A 25,438-nucleotide genomic window follows, 5' to 3' on the forward strand; every position below is an offset into this window, starting at 1 on the left:
CACCCAAACCAAGGAATTCCCAGGGAACTCCCACCAGAAAAGGGACGCAGGTGTTGTTTTTTGGTTTTTTTAAATATCAGAAGGCTCTGTGCCGAAGTCTGTCACCAGGCAAAAGCTGCAGCAACTCTGTGCTCTGATGTTCTTGGCCACTGTAGGCAGAGGCGGTCTTATGCTGTTGGAGCACAAAGTCAGTGAGGGGACTGGAGAGGCCGGGGACCGCCCCTTGGGTGAAGCTCGGGGTGCTGGGCTGGGGCTTGCAAGCACTCACTGGGCTCCCCAAACCAGCCTCTTCCTGGGAGGAAACCATCAAAGGCTTGTTTTGGAAAACGAAGCTGAAACCTCAGCTAGAAGACAGTGTGAAGGCCGCTCACTGCCCAGCCGTGCAGTCAGCTCAGGAAGCCTGCCGCATGCCCTGTCCTAGGGGTGCAAGTGTCTCCCAGGCTCAGCTCCCACCTGAGATAGTGGCTGCTGTCTCCTCGGCCAGGAGGCGATCCTTCTCCTCCCGCAGCTTCTCCAGCTCCCGCTGGTGCTGCCTCTGCAGGTCCTCAATCTTCTTCTGGTGCGTTTCTTCCATGGCTGCAAACCCTCGCTCGCACGTGGCCTGTAAGACGTAAAAAGGACTCCGTGGAGGTTTTCCTTGACCACTGTGCTGGGTGTTGTGTTTATCACGAAGCCAGCAGCCTGGTCTCTCTAGGCTCCCTGGTCCAGACAACATGCTCCCTGACACTGAGCATGGAGCCAGCAGAGCCATTGGACGGCTGTCTGCAGATGCTCACTGATACAACTGGGCATTTTACGCTATCAGTGCATTTAGGAAAGAGAGTTTACATAAATTCTCTTATTTGGGAGATTATTCTGAAGCCTCCTTCTCTGTGGAAAGTCAGTGCTGTGAGTGGGAAGAGGCTGCAGTGGAATTTAAAACAGCTGATCCTGAACCTTTACAGAATCACTGCTGGGCAAGATTGACCAGAGGGAGGGAGAAGAGAGCAAATGTATGGAGGTTGGCTGTGTCTGCTTGGAGTTCTACAGCAGGAAGCTTTCAGCACCAGATAGGGCATTTCATAGTCACAAACAGCAATGAGTCTTTGTCAGCTGAAGGGAGCCAAGACCATCCCCCCAGTGACAGGTATCCTGGTGAGGGTTGGGTGGGAGGTACGCAGAGCCAGGGGGTCTGGCCCGGCCACTAAGCAGCTGTCCACCCTCACCTGGTGTTCAATGAGGGGAATCAGACTAGACTACATGATCTCTTCTCTTTCAGCCTGCATCTTCTTCCTTCCCTTCCCAAGGAGTACAAAGAGGGGCACTAATTGTAGGTGAAATGAGACACACAACAGCACTGCTCTCTGAACTTGTCCGTGCCTGGTTAGAATGAGGCTGGTTTATTACCTGGACATAGGTTTGGGGGAAGGACACAGGTACACCCTAGGATGGGTCCAACCATCCCACACATCCACTCAGAGATGCCCAAACCTGGCTTATGACAGTCCTCTTACCAAAGGGGCAGGTGAATGTGCCACATAGCCATGAGGCTGTGCTCAGTGCAGCCATTCTGTGCATGGAGGTACATCTTTTAAATAAATCCCCTGCAAGATCTCTTTCAGAGTAAGGATTAGGCCTTTCAGTGATTTTTAAAAAAACCAGAATATGGCCATGTTATGTTCCAAATGCAGAATATGGGAGGGTTCCTCCCTCTCAACCTATACTATTTGATGGATCTTCTTGCACCTGGATTCAAGAAAGGATAAGAAATCAAATCACTACACTTGGGTGTCTCTGTCTGGGCCCCCACAGTAATGGAGAGGCCTTTCTGAGATACTCCACTCAGTATCTTCCAACAGTTTAGACTTCCCTGCAACAGACTGGCTGCACTGGTCAAATGGGTCTTAACCGTTGTCCACCATCAACTGGGAATTCCTTCTCCCACGTGGCTCCTATCTGAAGGCCAGTGTCCTCGTCTCACTGCCCTCACATCATGGCATAGCTGGAAGAGCCCAGGGGCTGTGGCTTCCAAGCCCCTCATCTTCCCTCCTGTGTGCTTTGATTCACAAGGAGCAGATAGCTAGTAAATCTTTTAGGGTTTTGCTTGATTGGACTGCTTTAGAATACTTAAAGGGTGAAAATTCTTCCTACAGAAACACTGAATTAGCTATAAAGACCCGTTGCTTCCTTGGACAGTGTATGTGTTGAAAAATAAACAAATTTGAATTTTTAAGCCAGTAATCCCTGGGATCAATCCCAGTTCCTCAATGGCTACTGTGCAGAGCTGTGAGGGAAGGTGTCAGCCTGCAGTGGCCAGAAGGGAGGCTGTCAGGCCAAGACCCTGGTCTCCCTGATCTGGACAAAACTCTGCACAAAAGAACAGCTATTAGTCGGAGGCCCTCGAGAGTGCTATTTTGTTGTAATTCCTGCCCCTCCAGGGGGGCAGTGAGAACTCCATGGATGGGCTGGATGTTCACAGGCGCACGACAGAATGCACGGAATGAGTAGCATCTCAGCCCCTAGAGACATGCTACCAGAAGCCCTCAAACACGATCTGTTGCTAACTAATGATATGCTGTCACCGCCCAGATGACTGACACGGGGGCTGACAATGCCGCACTGCGCAGGGGCTCTGTCGGAACAGAGAGGAAACCGTTCACTGCTGGGATGGGAGTACCTGGCTCCCAGTGAACACAAGGTATGTACATGCCCAGGGACCCAGCGACACGGACCTGAGGGCGTCGCAGGAAGGAGCTGAGTGCTCTGCAGCAGAGCACTAAGACCAATGTTTATGCAAATTACTGGTAAAGGTGTAGCTGGCCCACTCGAATGCTGTGCTCACTTGTGCTGACCACCCTGGAGGCACGGTCTGCACATTTTTGGAAAACAACTCTTAAAGCTTTCTCACGATTCAGAAGTTTTCAAAAGGTTCTTGTAAAAAGAACGGAGAAAATGGCCTCTTGGCCATCCAAGAGCTTGCTGATGACCACATGTGCTTGTCTTTGGTCAGTGAGCTGTGTCATCACACAGAGGTAAAGAATACACTGTTGCCACATTTGTCTTCTACTTTCAGAGTTCTAGGAACAAGCAGCTGGGAAATAGCAGCGTTAGCACTGGGTTTGGCAGGAGCAGTAAAGCAGCTGCCTGCAGCCTGGGAGCCCACGCTGCCATCTCATAGCCGGGTATGACTGGGGACGGAGGGCTTTTGAGGAGTCTGGCCATTTATTGCATGCAGCTCCACCCAAGGGATGGTGCAAGGCTTGGGAGGGTAATGCTGAGAAGCTTAGGGGAAGTTCTGGGCAGTCATGCTCCCCGCATGCAGGCAGGCAGGCATCTCTACCTACAAATGGGATAGGTGAGAACCTGGACCAGCCCACACAGCCCAAGGCCCCGAGGAGCCTGGGAATGTCACCTACACCTGACAGGGCCTGGGTATCCTGCCTCATGAGGCAGAGTGTGAGATGGAGTGAGGATGTGGAGGACAGGTTGCAGCCTCCAGAGAAGGAACCCCAGTGACCGAGAAGCGTGCTCAGTAGAAAAGCCCTTCTTCCACAGAGTGCCCATTAAATGCCAGTTCCCCACAGACAGTTGGGGACAGGAGAGTGACCCTTGACACTGCCTTGCAAATATCCTTCTGGGAACTCTAACTCTGCTCTCCTGGGGCAGTCAGTAGAAGACAGCCCTCTAAGAGAGGCTCTGGCCCATCTCTCGTGGGTTCTTCTCCACAGGTTTACATCTGTACTGGCCTAGAGTGGGTTCTGTGGGGGTGGAAGAGAGGGCAAGGCTGGGATGGGGACAAGAAAGGCTTCCACCTGCTGGGATCATGCGGAGTTACCAGGCCAAGGGGTGATGGGGGGACCATACTCCTTCTCTTACGGTGCTCCCAGTCGTCTTCTGCCAACCCTCCTTGGGGGTGGGGGTAGGGTGGATGCTGAACAGGAGGCTAGACCCTTGCCCAGGCCCTGGCCTGAGACCACATCATGCCAGTGAGGACTCAGGGGAGAGAGAATATCAACTTGTCCTGCTTGTCCTCAGCTCCACCCTGAGAGCCTTGTTTACGGGACACCACCCCCTGACAAGCAGAATAAGGCCTGCCCCTCCCCTGCCTTGCAAGTTAAGGGACACTTCAGAACCTTAAGGTTCTCGAAGTCTTTCTGGTACTTCTCCCGCAGTGTGGCCGCGCTGCCCTCCAGGTCCTTCTGTCCCAGCTCCTCCCGCATGGTGTCCATCTGGGCCTCCAGCTCCTGGATGCGCTCTCTCAGCCCTGTCATGGACTCAGCCTCTCCACTGGCGGCCTGCAGAGTGTCCCTGGGCTGGCTTGTGGGCCAGCTGGGTGGGGAGCTGGGGGCTGGCAGGGCCTCCGGGTGCCGCCTTTGGTAGTGGTGCAGGGCCTCCTGTAGGCACTGCAGGCTCCGTGAGTAGTGTTCCTGCAGGGTCCTCAGCTCCTCCTCGTGGATGCTCTGCAGCTCTCTGATCTTCAGCTGGAACCTGTCTTCCAGGCTCTGCATCTGCTCCACGTGCTGCCTCTCCATGTCCTGTCGGTCTCGGACAGAGGCGTCTAGCTGGCTCAGGACTCTGCTGTGCTCTGCCTGTAGTGTGTCCCCTGCTCTGTTCAACTGTTCCACCACGCACCTCATCTCCTCCTCGTACCTTCCTTGCAGGGCAAACATGTTCTCACTGTGCTTGCTTTCCACTTCCTCCAGACACCTCTGCTGACGGTCCAGCTGGGTGACCCTGGCCTTGAGATCCGCATTTTCCCTCTCAACGATGGCAATCACTTCCAGGTACTCGCTCTTTTGCTTCCGGAGAAGTTCCTCGTACTCCTCCCTCAGAGCCCCAACGGCTTGCTCGTGTTCCTGGCAGGAGGCTCCCCTGCTCTGCCAGGACTCTTTGTAGCACTGCAGCTCCTTTTCATACTCCAGCCGGATTCTGCAGGCTGCATAACACACCTGAGCCTGAATAATTGCATCCTGAACTAATAATGAAGAATACTGACCGAGGCCTCCCAGATAAGTGTTCCAGGAGAGATTCTGGGATGCCTGGAGAAGCTTCTGACAATCTCTTACTGATTCCACAGGGGGAAGTGAGGTTAAAGCGGCAGATATCTCCCACAAGAGGCTGGCCTTATCTTTAAGTTGCAGGGCGAGTTCTTCCTGAATAGCAACAAGGGCCCCAGAGCTCTGGTGGGCCACGAAAAAGGGCTCCTGGGAGCTGGCTGCTTTTTGATGACTTAGTACTTCTCCTAATGGGCTCAGGTCCCAGGATGCCTGTACATTGTCTTCGATGCCTGAGGGAAGCTTGAGGGCTTCTGAGACCTGCTGCATCACTCTCTCAAAGTCGGGGGTTCGGTAGGCTCCCAAGATGTCCCCTAACACGCGCTTGTGCTGCTGCAGGGCCACCTGGGTCCCCTGGAGGGTCTCCTGGATGCTCTGCAACCTCCGTTGGAATGATTCCCTTACTGACTGCAGGGCAAAGTTGAGCTCTGCCCTCACCCACGTGGCATCCGCCAGGGCAGGGACCAGGGCTGCTGGGACACTCTGTGGCTCTCCTCTGGATGCATCAGCTGCCTCTCCTCTCTGCGTTCCCAGGCGCTTACTCAGGGACTCTACCTGGCTCCAGAATTCACCATCCACTAGCAACTTCTTCGCCCAGGTGTCTGCTGTGGCCCCAGGGCAGAGAGCCACACTTTCAGGTTCCAGGGGCAAGTTTCCTGACTGGGAGATCTCATGGAGAACTCGCGAGATATCTGATGTTGTGTTTTTTAAAGACTCTGCTATTTGGTTTATCAGCGAGGCCTCCAGAGCTATTTGATCAGAAAGGAGTTTCAGCTGCTCCTGCTCGGTCAGCTCAGGCCGGTGTGGTGGCTGTGAAAGTGCTTTCCTGATCTCCAAGAAACTCGAGTCCTCAGGCTGAGCCTGGGCCGCACTGTCTGAAGGAGTGGACCAGTGGCGCATGGCCGGGTGGGTGCTGATGAGTGTGCCCTCTGTGCTGGCCAGGGGGCCTGCTCCTGTGTCTTGTGCTTCCTCCTGGCTGGCTGCTGGCAGGGATCGTAGTTGTTCTCGGCAGTTCTCTAAGCAAGCCAGAGCCTGACTGTTTTTCATCTGGAAGTCGCCAAGCTCCCCAACGTGATTTTCAACTATCTTCGCCCTTGCCTGTCTTTCCTGCTCTAGCTGGGAGGCCAGTGCCCCGACCTGGAGCAGGCTGGCCCGGAGCTGCTCACGGAGCCGTGCCTCCGTGCCAGCCCACTGCTGGTGCAAAGCAAGTAGGGCCTCCTGGCTTTGGCCCTGCTGGCTCTCCAACTTCACCGTCACATCTTTGAGCTTCTCCTCCGTTATGTAGAGCTTGGTCTCTAGGGAGTGTATTATGGAGAGATAAGTATCGGAGTCACTGGTTGCAGGGAGAGAGCTGGGGGTGGCCTCTGATGACATGCTCTCCTCTGAGGGTGACCGGTCCTGGCTGGTGTCGGAGGATGTGCTGCTGGTCCAGGTCTTCTCAGACCCATCAGGGTGTGTGTATTTTTGGCACTGAATCGTGGAGAACCGGATTCTTTGCCTTTTAACACCAGATCCTCCCTGGTCAGGTTTTGCTGTGCTCTGAGGGGGCCCCTCCCTGTCTGGCACCTCTGACTTCAGAGACGCCATGCTCTCTTCTCTCTTGGGGCTGCTATCGCCACGCTCCTCCACCAGGACAGCCCCAGGATCCTCATCCTCAAGCCTGGAATGTTGGGAGGCTGGGGGTGAGCCAGCAGCTTGGAGCCGTGGGCCCGACAGCACTGTGCCATCCCCTGCCTCTTCTAGGCAGCTCTGTGGCTCCTCCGCATCCTCTGAGAATTCCTTTCCCAATCTCCTTAAAATCTCTTCCTTTGCCTGGAGCTTTGTTTCTGTTTCCTCTAAGCTGCTCCCCAAAGCAACCATTTTAACCAAAGCCTCATTGAGGTCCTGCTCTTTCTTTTCCAGAACTTTCTCATGCATCTCCTTGATGTGCTTCAGCTCTTCCTCCTTCTCCTTCAGCAGCATGTGCATACTCTGGAGCTGGCCAGCCACCCTCCTGTAGGAGTGCTCCAGGCTCTGGTAGTCGGCCTCCCTCACACTCAGCTTCTCCTGAAGCTCAGCCATGTCCCCATCAGACAGGGTGACACGATCCATCAGCTCCTGGAACCGCTGCCTGATCAGGTCCCGCTCGTCTCTGAGGCTCTGGACATGCTCAGCCAGCTTCTGGATGCTGGCCTCCTTCATCTGCAGCTGTTCCTCCAGCCGGTGGACTACCTCACTGCCCTCGAACTTGGCGCTCAGCTTCTCCTTTTGGAGGACCTCCATCTGCTGCTCTCGGTCCTGGAGCTGGTCCTCGTAGGCGCTGGCCTTGTCCTCCATCTCCTTGAGGTTCCGCAGAAGCACCTGCTTTTCCTTCTCACAGCTCTCCAGCAGCAGCTCGTAGTTGGCCTGCAGCTTCTCCTCCATCAGCCTCTGGGCCCGCTCGCTAGCACCTAGTTGCCGGCTGAGGTCAGCAATGCGGTCCTGCAGCCGCTGCACTTCCTTCTGCCGGTCCCTCTGCAGTGCCTGCTGCGTCTCCAAGTCCCGCAGCTCCTGTGTCTTCTCCAACAGCAGGGCCTCAGCGCTCTTAAGCTTCTGCTCACTGGCCTGCAGTTGCCCGCTGAGTGCGGCCTCACGGTGCTGCCGCTCCTCCAGCTGCTCACGGACCTTGTCCCTCTCCAGCTTCAAGTCCCCCTTGAGCTTGGCCAGTGCCTGCTCCTTGATGGTGAGCTCGGCGGCGGCATTGCTGAGCCGCGCCTGGAGGCTCCGGATCTCGGCCTCATGGTGCCGGATTGCGTCCTTGGCCTCCCCATAGCTGCGTTTCAGGGACTGGATCTGCTGCGTGACCAGCTCCTGGCGCTGGCACTGGGCCTCCAGCTCGCTTTGGAGATCCTGGTTGACTCTATGGAGCCTCTGCCAGGCACCGGATGGGGAGGTGGCCACTTCAGTCTTAAAAAAACCGATTAAACACTGGTTAGTAACACTCGGGACTCCCGGTTCTGAGTGTCACACCTCTGGCCAGGGTCAACCACAGAAAAGCTCCTTGATGGGGCTGCCTTTTATCCTCGGCATCATTTTTTTTTTTTCAATTAAAAAACAAATTCAACAAATCATCTTAAAATTTTTTTTGGCAAGTAGCTGCTTCTAGGTAAACAGAAAAAACATGGACAGTAACATCACACGGCTCTAACCAAGCAGCTTCTAGGAGAACTAAACCAAACAAAAGTGAATAATGGAGCACACTGATGAGCAAACAGGAAGACTGGAGGACAGGAGAACGCTGGGAAGAAGGACAGGGGGAGGAGCAGAGCTTCAGGATTTATTTGTTTGTTTTGCAAAACAAAAGGTAGGCGGCTCTAGGCAACAAACCCTACAAAAGCCAGGACCCGGGGTGGTGCGGGTGGTGTGATGCTACTTCCTTCTAGGACGGGGAGAGAAGGAAGGGAGGCAACTGCTCGGGATGCCAGTGAGGTGACATCTGAAACATTTTCCTTGGGGAAGTGGAGCCCGTCCTCTACAGTAACAGGAAGAACTAATCTCTACCTGCAAGAAGACAAAACGAGGGGAAAAACGGAAACCATGGAGTAAAACATGATAATCAACAAAACAAACAAACCTTTGTGGAATTCAAAATAAGAAAGTGAAGCATGCAAGAAACAAAACACAAATGAAGCAAAACTCCCCAAACTGAAAGGCATGCAGAACAGACAGAGCTAACTACTGCAGGGGCAAAAACAAAAGTAAACAAGAGAGAGAAGAGCCCAGCCTAAGAATCTAGCCTACCTATGGCTCGCTCTAGCTCTGCTCTGCTGGCAGGGAAGCCACAGATGTGACACTCAGGTTAAAGTTACACTTGATGTCCAAACCATGCACGCTCCTCCTCCCAGCACCGTTATGCAGTGCCCACCCTGAGTGGCTGGCTCCTCCTGACCCTTAGTCCCAGAGGCCCTTGGTCATTCCAGATGACTCGGTTATAAGCATTTCAAAGCACAAAGGGAGGTTAAAAGTCACCTGTTGTTAGACCTAGCAGGAAGGTTTTAAGAAACCAGCTCTGCCCAGCTTTGCCAGGGGCTTTGGTGCAGGCTCATGCAATCATCCAGGTTAGACATGGAGGCAGGTTCTTAGGTTAGCAATGTGCAAAATCTGCTGCTAGTATCTCTACCACATGATGTGAAGTGAAATCGGTGCACATTTAAAAAAAGATGCTCCCCAAACCTGGAAAGTCTGCACAAAATGACCCAGGAAGCACATACAAGAAAAAAGGCTGCCCACCATTACCAGTTCCTGGGGCCTGAGAATCTGATCTGGGCATGGCTGTAACTTGGCTAAAGGGGCTGGGGAGGACCAGGGCACACAAGGCACCCAGTGCCACGGTCAAAATTGGGGTCGAAAGAGAAGGCAGAGGGAGCGCACGACAAACAATGGCACGGAGACAGGAGGGAAGGTAAACTGTCCAGAGGCTCACGTATGGCCTGGGATGACTTGGACCAAGGTAGCCGGTATGCTGTGGTCTGGAAATGTCGACACAGACACTTATCACAGAAACTCTGGGTCACTGAGAGCTGGAAAGGCCCTTAGGGTCAAGTTCTAAGTCTACATGGACAAGAAGGCCAAGGTTGCAGGGGATGGCACTGGCTTCCATCGGTCAGTGGCAGGACCCTGACTGGAGTGCTCTGTTCTCAGCCTTGGCTGAGAGCTCCAGTTTTCCCTGTTCCATCACCCCATTTTGCATCTCCCCAGCACTCCCTCACCTACTACCTCTCCCTACTAGCACATCAGCACGATGGGGCAGGAGTGTGTTGTTTTGTACCCTAAAATTCAAACAGGGCCTAGAATGCTACAGGACAATAGGCTCCCACTGATGAGCGCCCTGTCCAGGTGCTCTCCTGCCTGGTGAGACAGCAGGGCAGCACCACTCCTTGCTAGCCAGCATGTGGGCCCAGAGCTCTCTGATGGAAGGCATGGGTTTGGACTCATGTTGCTGCTCTTCTCACTGGGCTTCCCATTAGGCTGGGGGGTTGGCTAGGCAGAAAATAAGAAGAGGCACCACTAGGAGAATGCTAATGGCCCCAGGTTGTCCTATAGGTGTGGTACATACAAGGTCAAGGATAGGGAACCAGTTTTAGCTTTGTCACCAACTTGGTGGTAAGGAGGCACTTGGCTGGCTGTTGTTCAATTTCTTCAATCGGGAAAATGGATCTAATATGACTATTTGTGAAAGCAAGTAGAAACGACATGTAAATATGTGATATTTATGATAAATATATACTAAGTACTCTGAGAACCGAGAGGAAAAATGATCAGGATGAAACAAAGAAAAACCCTTAGCTATAGAGGTTTCAGGCAGACTGTCTAAAGCATCTTACTAGGGGTGAAGCTACAAATGACCCAGGAGCCTGAGAGCCCTGATGCTGCAGCACTTGGGACAGGCTGCTCCTGCTCAGCCAGGTTTTGCACATTCCTAGCCTGCCTGGGCCCTCACACTGATGCCCAAATGAACAAGGGCCACAGCAGCCCTGCAGCCCTACCTGCAGCACGTAGCCCTCCCGGGCGCTCTGTTCCCGGCCCAGAGCCACCCTCAGCTGGTCCTGTAGGAGCCGGTTCTGCTCCAGAAGGTCTGAGGCCTCCTTCTGGCTCTGCTCCAACTGTGGGCAAAGAGACACACATTTTGTAACAAAGTGATGATAATGACTAGAGGTGGTGGTACAGTGGCATTTCTGACTCTTGCTCGGCTGGAGCACACAGGGACTCTGTGGTTGGCCTTCCCCATGGCCACATTTCAGTGCATGTGCCGATCTGGTCTTTATCTGCAGCATCTGGAACTGAAGGTTCCAGCTCAAGCCATACATAACAGCAGCATACTTGTTACCCTGGGCACCCACATAATTCCCACATGCCCATAAGGATGTGACGTGCAGACCTGACCAGGAAATGGGGGCTTTCTGCTTGTGTCAGGAGACCATCCTGCTGGGTCCTTCCAATTTCCTCAGTGTGGTCAAAAGGCCACTGCTGACCTGGGGCAGCCCTCGCTCCAGGCCCTGCCATAGCTTCCACTGAAATAGCTCCTTTTTTTTTTTTTAACACTTTTATATAATAGATTCCATATAAAATTCTGTTTGCAGGAAGGGCTCCATAAGATGTGTAAAGTGGGCAAGCGACTGCACACTCCTCTTGCTTTCAGTGACTTTGAATTTATCTATCCGTCTACCCACCTCTTCCCTGAACTCTCTCAGGTACCTACTAGATGTTGGGTTATGGGGGCTGCCCACCCTACTGGAGGGGCTGTGTAATGCAGCAGGTGGGCAGGGTGCTGCCAGGCTCTGCTGTGGGCCGCACAGAGATGCCTGGCTTTTAGACTCTGCTGTCTATGATAGATTCATGGTCCAGCATGTGACCTGTAGGCCAGTGGGCTCATTTTGACAGTTTAGACCCATGTGAGTTTGAACTTTTATTGCATCTTGGTTTATTATTATATTAATATATGTAGAAAAGGGAAAAAAATAGAATGTTGGTGTTAGTGATAAATGTCAGCCTCATAAATTTAATAGGAAAAAGGTAAGCGGAGGTTGCCCAAAGTGGCAAATCTTCCACTTCAATTAGCTACTCCTGGAAAAAAACACATTTGAAACATGTTGCTGAATGTTCTTAAAAGGCAGGCATAATGCTGTACCTCATCTAGGAAACTCACTGTTCAGGCTTATAAATCCACTACCAAGTTTCCCAGATTTGATTTCTGGATATGTTACAAATGCAGGGACTGGCTTACTCAGCTCTGCATCCCAGAGGGACCCTCTCTGGTGCCCAGTGACTTACAGGGTATCCTTCAAGTCAGTGGCATGGTGACAATCCTCTGCCCAGCCTGCCAGGCTCACCACCTCCTGCCCGTAGGCCTCTGTTTCACATCTTGAATTCAACATCCAGAATCCAGCATCTGCCTGCCTTGCATCCCCCTCTGATCCCATTAATGGTTACCTGGCTGTTGCAAAAAGCCTGGAGGCTTGTCTCTGCCTCCAGCTTCAGCCCGGCCCCTTTGACCCAGGCCTGACCACTAATTCTGCTCATGCCCCTCTCCTGTCTCAAATCTCTAGTTTATGCCTGTAACAGGGTAGGACAGGGTCCCCACCTGGGTCCTGCATCTCATCAGCCTAGTTTCTGGCCACCCTCAGCTCTATATGGCAATGTCCCAACCGCATGGCAAAGCCTTTCCTTCTCGAAAAGCCTGGAGCCCCCTCCCTGCCACCCTGCCGATGTGGCACCCTCTTATACCTCTCGGTGCCTGCACTGTACTCTAATAAGCTGTTTGTCTACCAGAGCTCTCAGGACCACATATCCCTCAGTATCATGTGGCCAGCAGCAGGTACAGTGGGTGCTGGGGAAGGTTGTTGCCCAGAACCTGTTACCTCCTTCTCCAGCAGAGAGGTCAACTCGTGAGTGGAGAGCCGGTCACCTCCATCTTCGGAGGACAGGTGCAAGGGGGCAATGGGCACCTGCTTTTCTTCTCGGAGAGGAGTTGTCTCCACCTGATGCCACCGCTGCTCGATCTCCACGTGGACGTTCTGGGTCTTGAGGTCAGTGGTCACTGGCAGCCCTGGGCTCCGGTCAACCTCCATTCGCAGGGCTGTATCATCGGCACCAGGCCCATCCGTGGCATCAAGCATCCCGAAGCGCTTACGGCGTTCTTCCCGCCGCCGTGCACGCTCCCGCTCTAGCTCACCGGCCTCAGCCTCAGGGTGGGTGTCAGAAATCCCTGTGGTGCTGGCCCTCTCCTGAGCCAGGGCCTGCTGGATAGGGCGGAACTCGGCCCAGTCAAAGGTCTTAGAGCGCCCCTCCCGCCTCCGCTCCCGAGCCCGGCTCCTCTTCTGCTCGGGGTCTGGCTCTCCACGCTCCATATCGGGCTTCTCACTCGGCCTCGGGCAGGTCTCAAAGGAGGAGCTGCTCCGGTTCTTTTCCTCTGGCAGTGAGCTAAGGGCAAGGGGCAGAGAGCCTGTCAGGTGTGGCTCCTGGTGGCAGCCACCCAACCTGGTGGGGGGCCTGGCTCCACCACAGTCCCTATGCAGCTATGGTTCCCACAGGAGAGAGGAGAAAAGAATACTTTGCCTTTACTTGTGTCTCTCATAGGGAGAATCAAACTGGTTCTGAGTAGGGATGAGAAAGTAAGAACCACAGATGGCTCAGAGGTTTCCAGTCTCGGACCTCAGAGGAACCCCTGACAGAGGAGATGCCCTAAGGGAGTGTCCTGATGGAGATACACACCCAGGTTGCACCGTGCACAGCCACCATCTAAATGAGGTCATGAGAGAAGCCAACCCTGTAGCCTGTGTGCACCAGGCAGGGCTGACAGAATGAATGAGACCAACCACTTCTCTCAAAAGGCTCGAAGTTTTTAAGCAAGTGGTAAATAACCCAATCAAGTCTGCATTTTAAGAAAACCACCATGGTGGCTGGTGTGACAAATGGATCACAGAGTAAAAGGTCTGAGACCACTGTACTCAGGTTAAGAGAGATGGCCCAGGTGGCACTAATGTGGCTCACCATGTGCAGGAGGTGAGAAGGGAGGGGATTCAAGGGCACCTCTGCTTGTCCAGTAAGGAGTCCATGTCTTTGTCCAATTTGCCCTAAAGCAGATTTCTAAAAATGATGCCCCTCAGAGCAGGGGTAGGTGAGAGCAACAGTTGTGGTTTGAGGCCCCTGGCCTGAGCAGAGTGGCCTCTGGTCCTGTCCAAGGCGACAGAACAGAGTTGGAAGCCATCAAGGGTCTTGAGGGCCAGCGAGAGAGGTGTGGGAGGTGGTAGGGGGACCTGCTTTTAATTTCTTTTTTTTTTTTTTTTAGTAGGCTCTATGCCTAGCGTGGAGCCTACCACAGGGCTTTGAACTCATGACTCTGAGATTAAGACCTGAGCTGAAATCAAGAGTTGGGACACTTAACTGGCTAAGCCACCCAAGGGACAGAAAATGTGGTTGTCATCATGCTCTGGGCCATTTGTCCCCAAGTGCTTCAGGGCGGTGGGACCTGCAAGTTGCCAATTTAAGACCACATGTGCATCTGAATAAAAGCTCTCCAGAAGGGATCTTTCAATGCCACTAAACTGAGAGCTGACCCAGGCTTACAACTGTGTAGGGCATTGCAGCCACATAGAGAGCTGGGAACAGCAGTCATGGCTCCATGAGAGGAAGCCCCTCCAGCCCCCAGGCAGGAAGTCCCTGCCACTCCCTACTGTAGTTGCCGGGGGAACACAGTACATCGCTTAGACCTATACCTCTGAAGTTTGTATCTGTTTCTTTTTTTTCTAAGTATTTATTTATTTATTTGAGAGAGAGAGAGAGATAGGGAGAGGCAGAGATACAAGCAGAGGGAGAAGCAGGCTGCATGCAGGGAGCCTGACGTGGGACTCGATCCCGGGTCTCCAGGATCAGGCCCTGGGCTGAAGGTGGCGCTAAACTGCTGAGCCACCCGGGCTGCCCTGTTTCTAATGCTTTCTTGAGACTTTCCTATAGGCACTAAGAAAATCCAAATTTTCCTCAAGCTATAAAAGCCCACATAAAACAAGCAGAAAGGCTGAAGACAAATTGGGGGAAGGTGAGGACCCCCTGAGTTTGAGATACAGTAAATCTGAAGTAAAGTCTAGTCAGAAGACAATCACTAAGTCAATCTTTCCACACAAACCAAACACCTGGTCCCCATGGTCTGTAGTTCATCAAGGTGCTGAGTTCCCACATGAAGCCCATGTCTGAGTGTGGCAGGGAACTGTGAATGTTGGCCTGAGACACATGTGCACATGCATATGCTCAAGTGTGTCCTTCATTTCTGCTCTGAGGCCAAAGCCACAGGCCTGCCCTGGGACATCCCAAAGCAGACTTCTTCCAGCTGGGACACGGCAGGCAGGGGAATCCTGGCGGCCAGGACAGGACCTCAGGCCCTCTCATGTCCACCACCCTATGCCCTGTGGCAGCAGCCTTGCTGAAGAACCCTGAGCTGCCTTTCTTGCTTTGCTGGGGAGGGGGGCATCATCAAGGTGCTGAGTGCTGGCCTTATAAAGCTCTCTACTCCTGGCTGGGAAAAAGCCAGAGGGCAGCCACTGAGGCTGCCCATGAGGACAAGAGTGCCCCATTCACCTCTATATAGTCAGGAGGCATTCCACTAACAGATAAGCCAGAGCTCCCAACAGGATACTTGAGAACTTGTCCTGGCCACCAACACCTGGTCTTACTGACAGAACCACCAAATAATCTGTTAACTTAGTAAATGAGGGAATGAACAAACAATGCCAATAAACACAGGAGAGATGATTTTATTCCTACCTTTTTTTCAAAGAGATGCAGTGTCACTAGGAAAGACAAAGATTTGACATGGCCACAGCTGCCCGAGGCCGCTGCCCCAGGTGTGAGCAGCAACAAAATAAATACATTGGAAGAATCATGTAAAATATATGATCTGAAAAGTGTCAATAAGAGGTTCTCAAAACAGGTAAACGCTCTGAGGCCTTCAGCTGAGAACAGTAGAATTCTAGGCATCGTGGAACCAGCCCCATACACCAGAATCTTCTCTTTCTTTTAAACTGAAAATACCAGGTTTCTAACCTTCAGGGCAGAAGGAGGAAGGCACGTGGCACATTGTGAGGTATACAAACCAGAGACTTAACATGAGGAAAGAATAAGATTTCCATCTCAGTTCCAGCACTGAATTTCAAAGAAGTTTCTCCTGGTTGCACAGAAAACCAACACATACAGGTGTGGAGCAAAAAGATCAAGAAAAAGAAATGCTCTGGTAGTCTGTGAATGTGACATTCAGGGCTGCTCTTACTCCACTGTCAGAGAGGCCCAACACCCAGGACTAGGTTCAGTCCCGATAGGAGCACAAATGCTCCTGGCACAGGCAGCCACACCGGCCAGGCCTAAAGGCAGAAAAGGTAACCCGAGGCAGAAAAAGCAGGAAGGCAAGGGGAGACTAAGCGAGGCCAGCCGATGGTGGGACAGAGGAGGGAAGGCAGAAGACTGGGCTGGGACAGGCACGAGCACACATCCCAAAATAACTGCAGATCCATGTAGGAGTGAGGCGGTGGCCAGCAGGGGAGGTGACCCTCAGGCATTCTGTTTGTCTCACCTCGTCACATCTGGGGCAGAGGTCGGGTGCACGTGCTTCATGATGGTCTGGATCCAATTCCGCCGGATTCCAGATGTCATAGCAGAGAGAGTGAATTCGCCCTCCTTTGTCTACACAAAAGACAAGCTGTCATTAGGGACTGCCAACTCCTTGCCCTCAAAGGACTTCATGTAGGGAGAACTGCTGCCAGGTAGGGGGCTGTCCTAGGACACTGTGTGTGTCCCCCTCAAATAAGAGCTGGAGAGCAAAGGAAATCGGATCTGCTTTCATGGCTGATTCAACCACCCACCTCTCTGTTTCCTGTGTGCCTACATGTCCCTGGCACCCAGATGGCTCATCTTTCAGGGCCTCACAGACTGGGGGGAAGGAGGGTGCGTGACTTGACCACAAGGCCAGCATGTGGGGAGCAGTGGGAAGGGGCCCCCCAGACCAGGGACAGCACCATCCCAGACTCAGTGCCATGCAACCCATGCACATCAGGTGCACAGGGTGACAGGGAGAGAAGAGTGGCAGGCACGGGACGTGGCAGGCACGGGACCTGGCAGGCAGGCTGGGCCCAATGGGGGCTGCATCTGCTGGGCTCAGAAGAGGCAGGGAGACCTGCCAGGGCAGGTGTAGTTAGACTTAGCACAGTGACAGAGAATAAGGAGGTTCTGGGGCAGTGAAGGAGGTGGTATGCAGTCCCTCATTAATAGGATATGGGAGCCAAGGTGGGGGGGGGTGCTTCTAGGATAATCCCTGGGCCCCCTACCCCTGACCTAGGTGACCTGGTGGGACGAGTGAGATGGAGGAGCATGCTGGTGGTGGCTGAGGGAGAGGAGTCTCGCTATGTGATGACACCAGGTGGACAAGAGGAGAGGGGAGCCATATGGGGGCTGAGATGGGCAGCAAGGCCAATGAGCAGAAAGGCCTCTGGAATGCAATCCTTGTGTTGCTGAGGCATGCTGCCAGGCACCTCCCAAGACGGGGAGGGGCATGACACTCAGGTGTCACAGAAGTAAGGTGTCACTACTGTTCTTTAGGCTGCCCCAGCTACTGACCAATGGACCTGTAAGACATGTCGGCTAGTCAGCTGACGGGAAGACAAAATCACCAAAATGGTCTTGGGATGGGCCCTGGCACGGCCAGGGGTAAAATATAAGAGACCATGTGCTGGCCAAGCATGATGCAAAGTGCAGCTTGGACCGGACCTCATCATCTGCCTCAGGCCCCCGCCGGCACTCCCAGTCGAGTTGGTCCACAGCCCACTTCCCAGCTCATCTCTCCATCATCGCTTTCCCCTCTGTGCAAGCCAGGGGCAGGGGTACTGCCCTAGGGCTCTCTGAAGCACCAGCCCCTTGTGCCCTGGCCCTCCCCATGTCCCTGGGTCCTCTGCTTCCCCCCACTCCACTGTGGGTATTTCTGTAGTCTGACCTCAGCAACCTGTACATTCTTTCCCATGAGCTCATCTCTCACCTGCAGAGAGCTCTTTCCCAACAGACTCCATGCTTGTGACTGTGTGTCTAATGTTCCCAGGGAGTCTACTGGAGCCTCAAACACACCACAGGCCAGAGCTCCAGAGGCTCCCCTCCTGTCAGAAGCTGCCTCTGCTGCCCCACTTCAGCACAAGCTCACCATGCTCTGGGGTGTGAGACTTCACACCTGGCTTCTCCCTCACCTGGCCAGAGCCACATCCCAGGTGCTCTTCCAGCATGGCAGCTCTCACCAGTTTCTTTGCCCCTCATTGCTTGGCCTTCTGCCTCTACCTTCCCCTCCTTTCTAAGTGTACTGTGGGTCCTTCTGGATGTGTCTTACTAAGGCACAGCTGTCTCGTGTCATCCAGCACATGGCAGTGCTTCCACCAACCTCAGGACAAGACCAATTACGGACCCGGCATGCAAGGCTCCCATTTTGCCACCTTCTACTGGCTTCTGCACTCAGCTATCTTGTGGGTGCTAGACAAGGACACCGCAAACTCAGTCCTCCAGCCTTGCCTCACAAGATCCTAAAGCTCCTTAGTGGTCCAGGCTGAGCCCCTCCTGGGACCCACTCTCCCGCAGTGAAATCAGTCTCTTCTGGCTTACAACTCTGAGTCCATGGGGCTCATGGAAAAGCATTAGAACTAGAGAGAAGCTCACAGTGCCCCGCCCAGGGTAAAGTGAAGAGGGGTCCGACTGGCAGCTGAGATCAGCTAGGGAGCATAGGTGACTCAGAAATGACTTTGTGACCAAGAGAGCAAGTGAGTTCTTAGAGAGAAACCAGCACCTGCGTGGTTCTGGCCACGGCCTCATCACACAGAAAGCAGCCCTAGAACAATGAAGTTGTAATATGCTCCGTGACAGGTACTGAGTTAATGATAAAACACTTGTTACCCCCAGGATGCCCTACTCAGGGAGATCTGCTCTTTAAAATGGAGAGGCAGGGGTGAAGGTGTGGGGCTCAGCATGGGCCTGCAAAACCAGAATTCACCACTGTCTCCAAAGCTGACATGTTGGCTTATCAAGCATGTCTATTCCTCCTGCAGGCACAAAGGCATAAGAGCATCACAGCAGGGCACCACAGGCCACCGAGATCCACAGTTCATGCCCTGGCCCTGATGCCAGGCCATCAGTACAACCTCCAACTAGGACTTGGTGTCCACGCAGTTGCCCTGCATGGAGGGAATACCATGACCAGTTGCCTGCTGGGCTGCTGCGTGCATTTCTCCTTGTAATAAACTCACTGGCCTTTGGGTCTGAACCTTGGTCTCCTCTGGGCTTGGTTACTACAAGTTAGTCCCAACATGTCTGATATACTCTCAGTCCAGAAATACTGAGTTTCTAGACCCAAAGATCTAAAGGTAAGACCCTGTTAAAGGCAACCCAACTGGAGTCCTAGCTCCCTGTGAGAAAACGAGTCCCAGGCGGCAGTTCTGTCAGGCTGATCATTAGCATGCACTCCCAAGGCCCCTGTGAGGGAAGAATTAGCTTTGCCCAAAGAGAGGTTTGGCCTTTGTCCCAGATCCTGGGAAGTAACCTGGGAATCCCTATTATTCAGGGTGGGGGCTCTGGGATATGTGAAATCAGCTGAGCTCTGGCAGAGGGCTGGAAACTGTATTTGACTACATGAACAGTAACTCAATCAATAGTCACAAAGCTTCAACAAAACTCTGGACATGGGACACCTGGGTGGCTCAGTGGTGGAGCATCTGCCTTTGGGCTTCTGGTACTGAGGCCCCTGTCAGGCTCCTTACAGGGAGCCTGCTTCTCCCTCTCCCTGTCTCTGCCTCTCTGTGTCTCTCATGAATAAATAAATAAAACCTTAAAAAACCAAAACCAAAACCAAAACTCTGGACACTGGCTTGGGTGAGCTTCTTGGGCTGGAAGCTCTGGGTACTGCCATACATCTCCCAAGAGGGTAATGCAACCCCAGAGACTTGGAAGGTTTGTGTTTAGGGCCCTGCCAGTACAATTCTCCCTGTCTGTTCCTCTGCCTTGTTCTGATTTGCATCCTTTTGCTACAGTGAAACTATAATTGTTAAGTTTAGTGCTTTTTTGTGTTCAGTGAGTCACTCTGGCCTGTTAAGCCCTAAGGGCAGTTTTGGGTACCCCTTGACCTTGCAGTTGGGTGTCAGAATGATAGATGCAGCAGTTGAGGACTATGCCCTAACCTTGAGCCTGCCTGTCTCCAGGTAGCTTGAGCCACCAGCTTTAATGAAACAGCCAAGGAGAACCATTTCATTTTTCTGATCATCTTCTTTTCGGGGGCGGGGGGGGGGGCAATGCCTTGCGCTCCTGAGTCCCTCACAAGACTGTGGGAGGAAAAGACTTGTATGTGGATGAACGCACGCCCAAATGAAAGAATAAATGAGTAAAACCCTAGTATTTGAGGCTTCACTAACACTTCTATTCTTATTTCTTATATCCCATGTCCTTCCCAACTGCCAGCACTTTAAAGAAAAAGGGAAGACAAAGACCTTCAGTAATAGAAAACTTCTAAATGGAATTGAGAAGAAAGATGCTAATGCCTCATTCTGTTGTTGAGATCACAAACTGGGGTTGGGATGAGGTGCTAGGGACAGAGGAAGGCACAGGTCAAGGTACCAGCGATGACAGCAAAGACCAAGTGCTGACCAAGCCCGTGAGAGAGGTCAGGCTTGCCTACAAGTGTCCCCGAACCAGGACGTCAGGTTTTTGGAAAAATGTCCCCGTGGGTCAAGCCCATGTCCCCCACCTCCACACCAAGCCTGTCTCCGAACTCCACCCCAGGCTCACATGTATCTGAAAGCCATAGTTTCTCTGGACTGGATACTCTGTGACATCGTAACACGTAGACAAGTCAATTTCCCCGTCCAAGTCAGCCGCCTACAGAGAGAAATGAGAGGATCTTAGGAGATTGAGAAAGTAAAAGTCAACACCTAGACAAGTGAATTTCCATGTTAGCTTTATTTTTAGTGGGTATATACACTGACAAGTGAAGATGCTGCCTATCCTATGCTACCTGGAAGCATCAATGCCATGTCCCTGTGTTTCCTGCCAAAGATATCTCATGCCAGGGGTTGGCAGACGTGATGGTGGAACTCTTTTAGTCTTAAAAATTGAGGGTTCCAAAGAGTTTTCATTTATGTGGGTTTTACCTATTCATGATATTTAGCATATCAGAAATAAACTAGAAAAAAGTAAACATATTTGCTCATTTAAGAACACAAATAGGGCAGCCCTGGTGGTCCAGCGGTTTAACGCCACCTTCAGCCCAGGGTGTGATCCTGGAAAACCGGGATTGAGTCCCACATTGGGCTCCCTGTATGGAGCCTGCTTCTCCCTCTGCCTGTGTCTCTGCCTCTCTCTCTCTCCGGAAACCTGGGATCGAGTCCCACGTTGGGCTCCCTGCCTGGAGCCTGCTTCTCCCTCTGCCTGTGTCTCTGCCTTTCTCTCTCTCTCTCATGAATAAATAAATAAAATCTAAAAAAAAAAAAAAAAAGAACACAAATAAACCAAAAAATATTTTTAAAAGTCAGCAAGGGATTTTTACAAATCTTTAAATGCTTGGCTTCCAAGGACAGTTGGATTCTCATATCTGTTGCTAGATTCAACTTGTTTAGTATGTCATTTTGAATGACGTATGGTTGACCCTTGAATACTATGGTTTTGAATTGTGTGGGTCCAGTTGTACATGTTTTTTTTTTTTTAATGTAGTATGGTACTGTAAGTGTATTTTCTCTTCCTTATGATTTTCTTAATGGCCTTTTCTTTTCTCTAGCTTGCTTTATGGTAAGAATACAGTATACGATACATGTAACATGCAAATGTGTTAATCAACTGTTTGTGCTGTTGTTAAGGCTTGTAATCAACAGTAGGCTCCTGGTTCAGTTTTGAGGGAGTCAAAAGTTACATGCAGGTTTTTATCTGCGCAAGGGGATGGCACCTCTAGCATCTCTGTTTGTCAGGGGTTACTGTACATGAAGATATTCCAGCCTTACATAGATCGACACTGGAAAAGGAAGACACTTTAGTAGTCATTTCTTTCTTTTATCCAGTTTCATTGGGGAATAACTGACATACGTCACTGTAGAAGTTGAAGGGGTACAGCAATGAAGGTCTGATTTACATACACTGGGAAAAGGTGTACGTTCTTAAAGGTTAACTGCAAAGTGGAATCTGAAATCCTGTCAAGGGACTTTCTATACTGTTATATTAAAATGCACGGTTTTCACTGCCCTCTGAATGGACCTGTACCCATGCGTGACCTTCTAACTATGTACCGGTCATTTGGAAGACATGAGGTTATGCGTTATCCTCTACAAGTTGACATATTTCATTACATGAGCTCAAAACATGTTAGTATTAGCACCTAGTCATCAGGACAGTCTGTAAGTAAAGGGAAACTGTCAAATTTCTGATGGGGAATACAAATATTTCAAAGCTCCAATTTTGCTTGAAAGCTCAAATTATATCATTGGCAATGAACTGTCTGTTGTTTTCTTTGAAGGGACAGACTCATTTGGTTCTTTAAGAAAGTGTCTGCCAAACAGTCAAAGTGAGCAAGCAGTTTGTCTCTGTGTTACTCTTTTAAGTGCAGACAGTATTGCATGAGGAGAAGCCACCAGTTCGGCTGGCAGTGTGGATGGGGCATAAGTGCTTGCCCATGAGGCATCCATCATACTCTGGTACACAGTAAACGTGACTTACGCTCACTGTTGATTTTGAATCACAGAATATAGAAAGATGAGTATTCAAGAACTGAGACTTTAAATGGCATTTTAATTGTATAACAAGTTTTGAGTGTACCAGCCCCCTGAAATGGTCTCTAGGCATCCACAGACTACACTTGGAGAACTGCTGGTCTACGCACCCACTACCAACCACACACGCTCCGTGTTGCCTGACTTCAGGCAGCACCAGGGACCTGCTGCCCACAGTATTCTCATCTACCTTGAATCTCTAACATCTTTCCACTGAAGTCCCTACAGAACTTCCCTTTTTTCACGTTCAGGTATGTAAATATATATAACCAGTCTTTAATGACCAATATTTAGATTCTTGCCAATCTTCTGCTATTACAAAAGCGGAGGAATGACTAACCTTGGGCAAAGATCTTTTCCTGTATGTGGAAATATATATGAAGGATTCCTGGAGTGGAATGCAAGGGAAAAGGTAGGAACACAGACTTGCCAAATTGCTCAAAAGAGATGGTATTTTTGTAGGTGAAGAAAAAAGAGCCCCTTCTGGTTGGTCTTCAACCATGGAATCAAGATAGTCAATTGGGCCAACTAAATTCATTTGCCACATCCCATCTTTGTCCAAAAGACAAAGGACAAGATTTACTTCCGTTTCTTCAAGAGACTCAATTCTCTATGAAATCTTTGTTGAAAAAACAAAACTGCTCATCCTTTTAAATTAAGACATCTTTCAGTGTTTTTCAAAGAACGGAGAAAAGAGAAGCCACTGAAACACACACCCCGCCTAAAGTAGGACCTCAAAATAGCCCAACGTTTCAGGAAGAATCAGTCACGAGATCAGAAACTGGTCACACTATGCTCAGACTTCCCACCAATCTAGACCTGGAAACCCAAGACAGCAACTTGGACACCAGTTGACAGACAGAAGGGGACTTGAGCCCGGAGAAGCAGTGGCTGAGAGCCTGGGGCTCCTGTGGCCACCCGGACCCATCTCCACAATTAGGAAAGAAGACAAGACACTCACCTCCTCAGCTGCCGAATCCCTGTAGTATCTCAGACTTTGATCAGCAAGGACAAACCAGTGTTTCTTCCACTAAAAGGGAAAGGAGAAAGCAGACTCAATGACCATGCAGCACATTTACTGCTCTAAGGCAATCCACAGCCAGAGTCCTGGGGGCACCTCCCAGAGCGCAGGAAAAGCAGAGGGCAGGCAGCCCCTCCCACGAGTGGCAGACACACACAGGACTCTGCTCAGGCCACAGGCAGCCATGCGCACATGACCTCAGGGCACTTGCTAAAGCTGCGGCTCCCCCGTGACAAGGCAGCATGGAGAGCTGGGGTGGGCCACAGGCTATGAGCTCTCTGTAACCCACAGTGGTGTGGCTGGTGAAAAGTGCTTCGCAGTCCTCAGTCTCAACTTCAGAGGCTGCAGACAGGGGGCTGAGCCCTCCGAGCTGAAAGGTGGCTGTGAAAACAGCATCTCCATCCTTAGGTGGCTACCTGTGAGCCACAGCCACTGGCTGGCTAACCAGAGAGGCGCGCCCACCTGCAGCCAGCAGGAGCAAACCAGCCAGCCAGATTCCCAAGTCTTCACTGTGAGTAGCAAGGAGGGAGACTTGAGTCTTCAGGAAAGGCCAAGGGGATTGATATGGAGGAGAGAGAAAAAGAGGATGTTTCGGCACAGTCAGTCAGGAAACAGGAGGAGCTCAGGAGGGTGGGGTTTGGGGGCCTCTCAGTAAGAACTAGCAGGCTCCTCTCCGTGCCTTCCTGTAGGCCTGGCCTTCCAGCCCCAAGCAGGGTCAAGGTGGGGCTAGTAAGTTCAGCTGCAAATCGCTCTTCCTGTTGGAGTGTGATGGCAAGAATGTACCACACTGGCTTCTCTCAGGACTGTGGCTGAGCTGGAGTCTCTGATAGTCTAGCAACCCTCAGCTGCTGTCCACTTGGCCTGCCTTGTGAGCAACCATAAGTCAATCATACAACCAGAGGCATCTCCTGTCCCTGAGAATCCTGGGCTCCCCAGGAACATTTAGGAAAGAGTACCAAGTAGAAAGTTAACATTGTAGGATGCTTCCCTGGCCTGAGGCTGAGATCCCTGCGGGGTGTAGGAGGACAATCTTCTCCAGAGGTCCCCACTCCCCACTGTAGAACTGAGGGTGGGGGAGGCGGTGCACCTCCAGTTCCCTGATGAGACGGAGGTCTCGGCCTCAGTCCTGGTCCACCAGAGGAGAGGCCATGCTGGATGTGGGGGACTGAATCAGTGTTCCCAAACCCACTGGGGACAAGGCCAGGTAGACTTTGTACCTGCTGCCCATTGCCACAGCAGCCCTGCATGCTCACCTGGCCGTCCTCATACTGCTTGGTTAGCCAGCCTTTCTTGAAATTCAGCAGGTCAGGCTAAGAAAGGGAGAAAAAAAGAACAGATTAGAAGAAAGCACACTGATATCCCAGTTGTGGGAAAAGTATGACTGAGGGGCAGGCATCTCTGTCCAGATGAGGTGGGCAGCAGAAAAAGGGGTTTCTCCACCTGCCCACAAATATTCCGCAGACTTATGTGTCTTCGAGGGAGGAGATGCCAGGCTCGGTGGGCTGATAGGGAAGGAAGGCAAGGCCCCAATGCCCCGTGAGCAGCAGCAGTGGGGCTGCCCAGGAGCACAGAACAGCCCAGAGGGAGAGGCATTTAGTGTTTGCCATGAAGGGGAAAATCTGTGGTGAGTGCTAAAAGAAGAAATCAGAAGTTCTCACAGAAGCCATGGAAGACAGAGAGGAAGACTGAAGAGCAAGGCCCACGTACGGTGTTGAGCAAAGATGCAGCAGCAAGCCTGCTGAGGCCCTGAGGTCACATATCAAACAGGATGAGGTTCAGTCTCCATTTCCCTGCAAGATGCAAACTCTGGACAGCTGACAGGAAAGCAGGGGTGCTGTCCCTACCGGGCTCTCCTGCACCAAGGTACCTGGGTCTGAGGAGTCGCGGGAGGAAGCACTTGAGGACCACCTGCAGCCCAGTGGGGCCTTGCTTGTGTTTCACTCCTGGACACCTGCAAAGCCAGTGCCTACAGAAATGTGGATCATCCTTCCCCTCACCCCATGTGCTTGCTCTCTACTCTCCTATAGCTATCCTGACCAGAAACAGGCTGTGATGTCTTTCCATATTAGAAAACCAGGAGGGAGTTATGGGAACAGGAATATGGTGGC

The 25,438-nt window shown here is 51.8% G+C and overlaps 1 protein-coding gene across 3 annotated transcripts in view; it reads right to left on the reverse strand.

The window, feature by feature from the left end:
- MPRIP (myosin phosphatase Rho interacting protein) overlaps positions 1-25,438 on the reverse strand; it is a 154,730-nt gene that overhangs the window by 16,991 nt on the left and 112,301 nt on the right. For 2 of the 3 annotated variants that reach the window (XM_038537131.1, XM_038537132.1), the window contains exons 10-16: positions 24,584-24,640; positions 23,271-23,339; positions 20,343-20,432; positions 16,111-16,220; positions 12,410-12,971; positions 10,538-10,654; positions 454-601 (exon numbers count right to left, since the gene is read on the reverse strand). In XM_038537131.1, coding sequence (XP_038393059.1) covers positions 454-601; positions 10,538-10,654; positions 12,410-12,971; positions 16,111-16,220; positions 20,343-20,432; positions 23,271-23,339; positions 24,584-24,640 — 1,153 coding nt within the window. Of the gene's footprint in view, positions 1-453; positions 602-4,112; positions 7,959-10,537; positions 10,655-12,409; positions 12,972-16,110; positions 16,221-20,342; positions 20,433-23,270; positions 23,340-24,583; positions 24,641-25,438 lie in introns of all 3 variants that reach the window. The other variant, XM_038537130.1, reaches the window with a different exon arrangement.

The sequence above is a fragment of the Canis lupus genome, chromosome 5, assembly GCF_011100685.1.
Source record: "Canis lupus familiaris isolate Mischka breed German Shepherd chromosome 5, alternate assembly UU_Cfam_GSD_1.0, whole genome shotgun sequence".
Classification (NCBI taxonomy): Eukaryota; Metazoa; Chordata; class Mammalia; order Carnivora; family Canidae; genus Canis; species Canis lupus.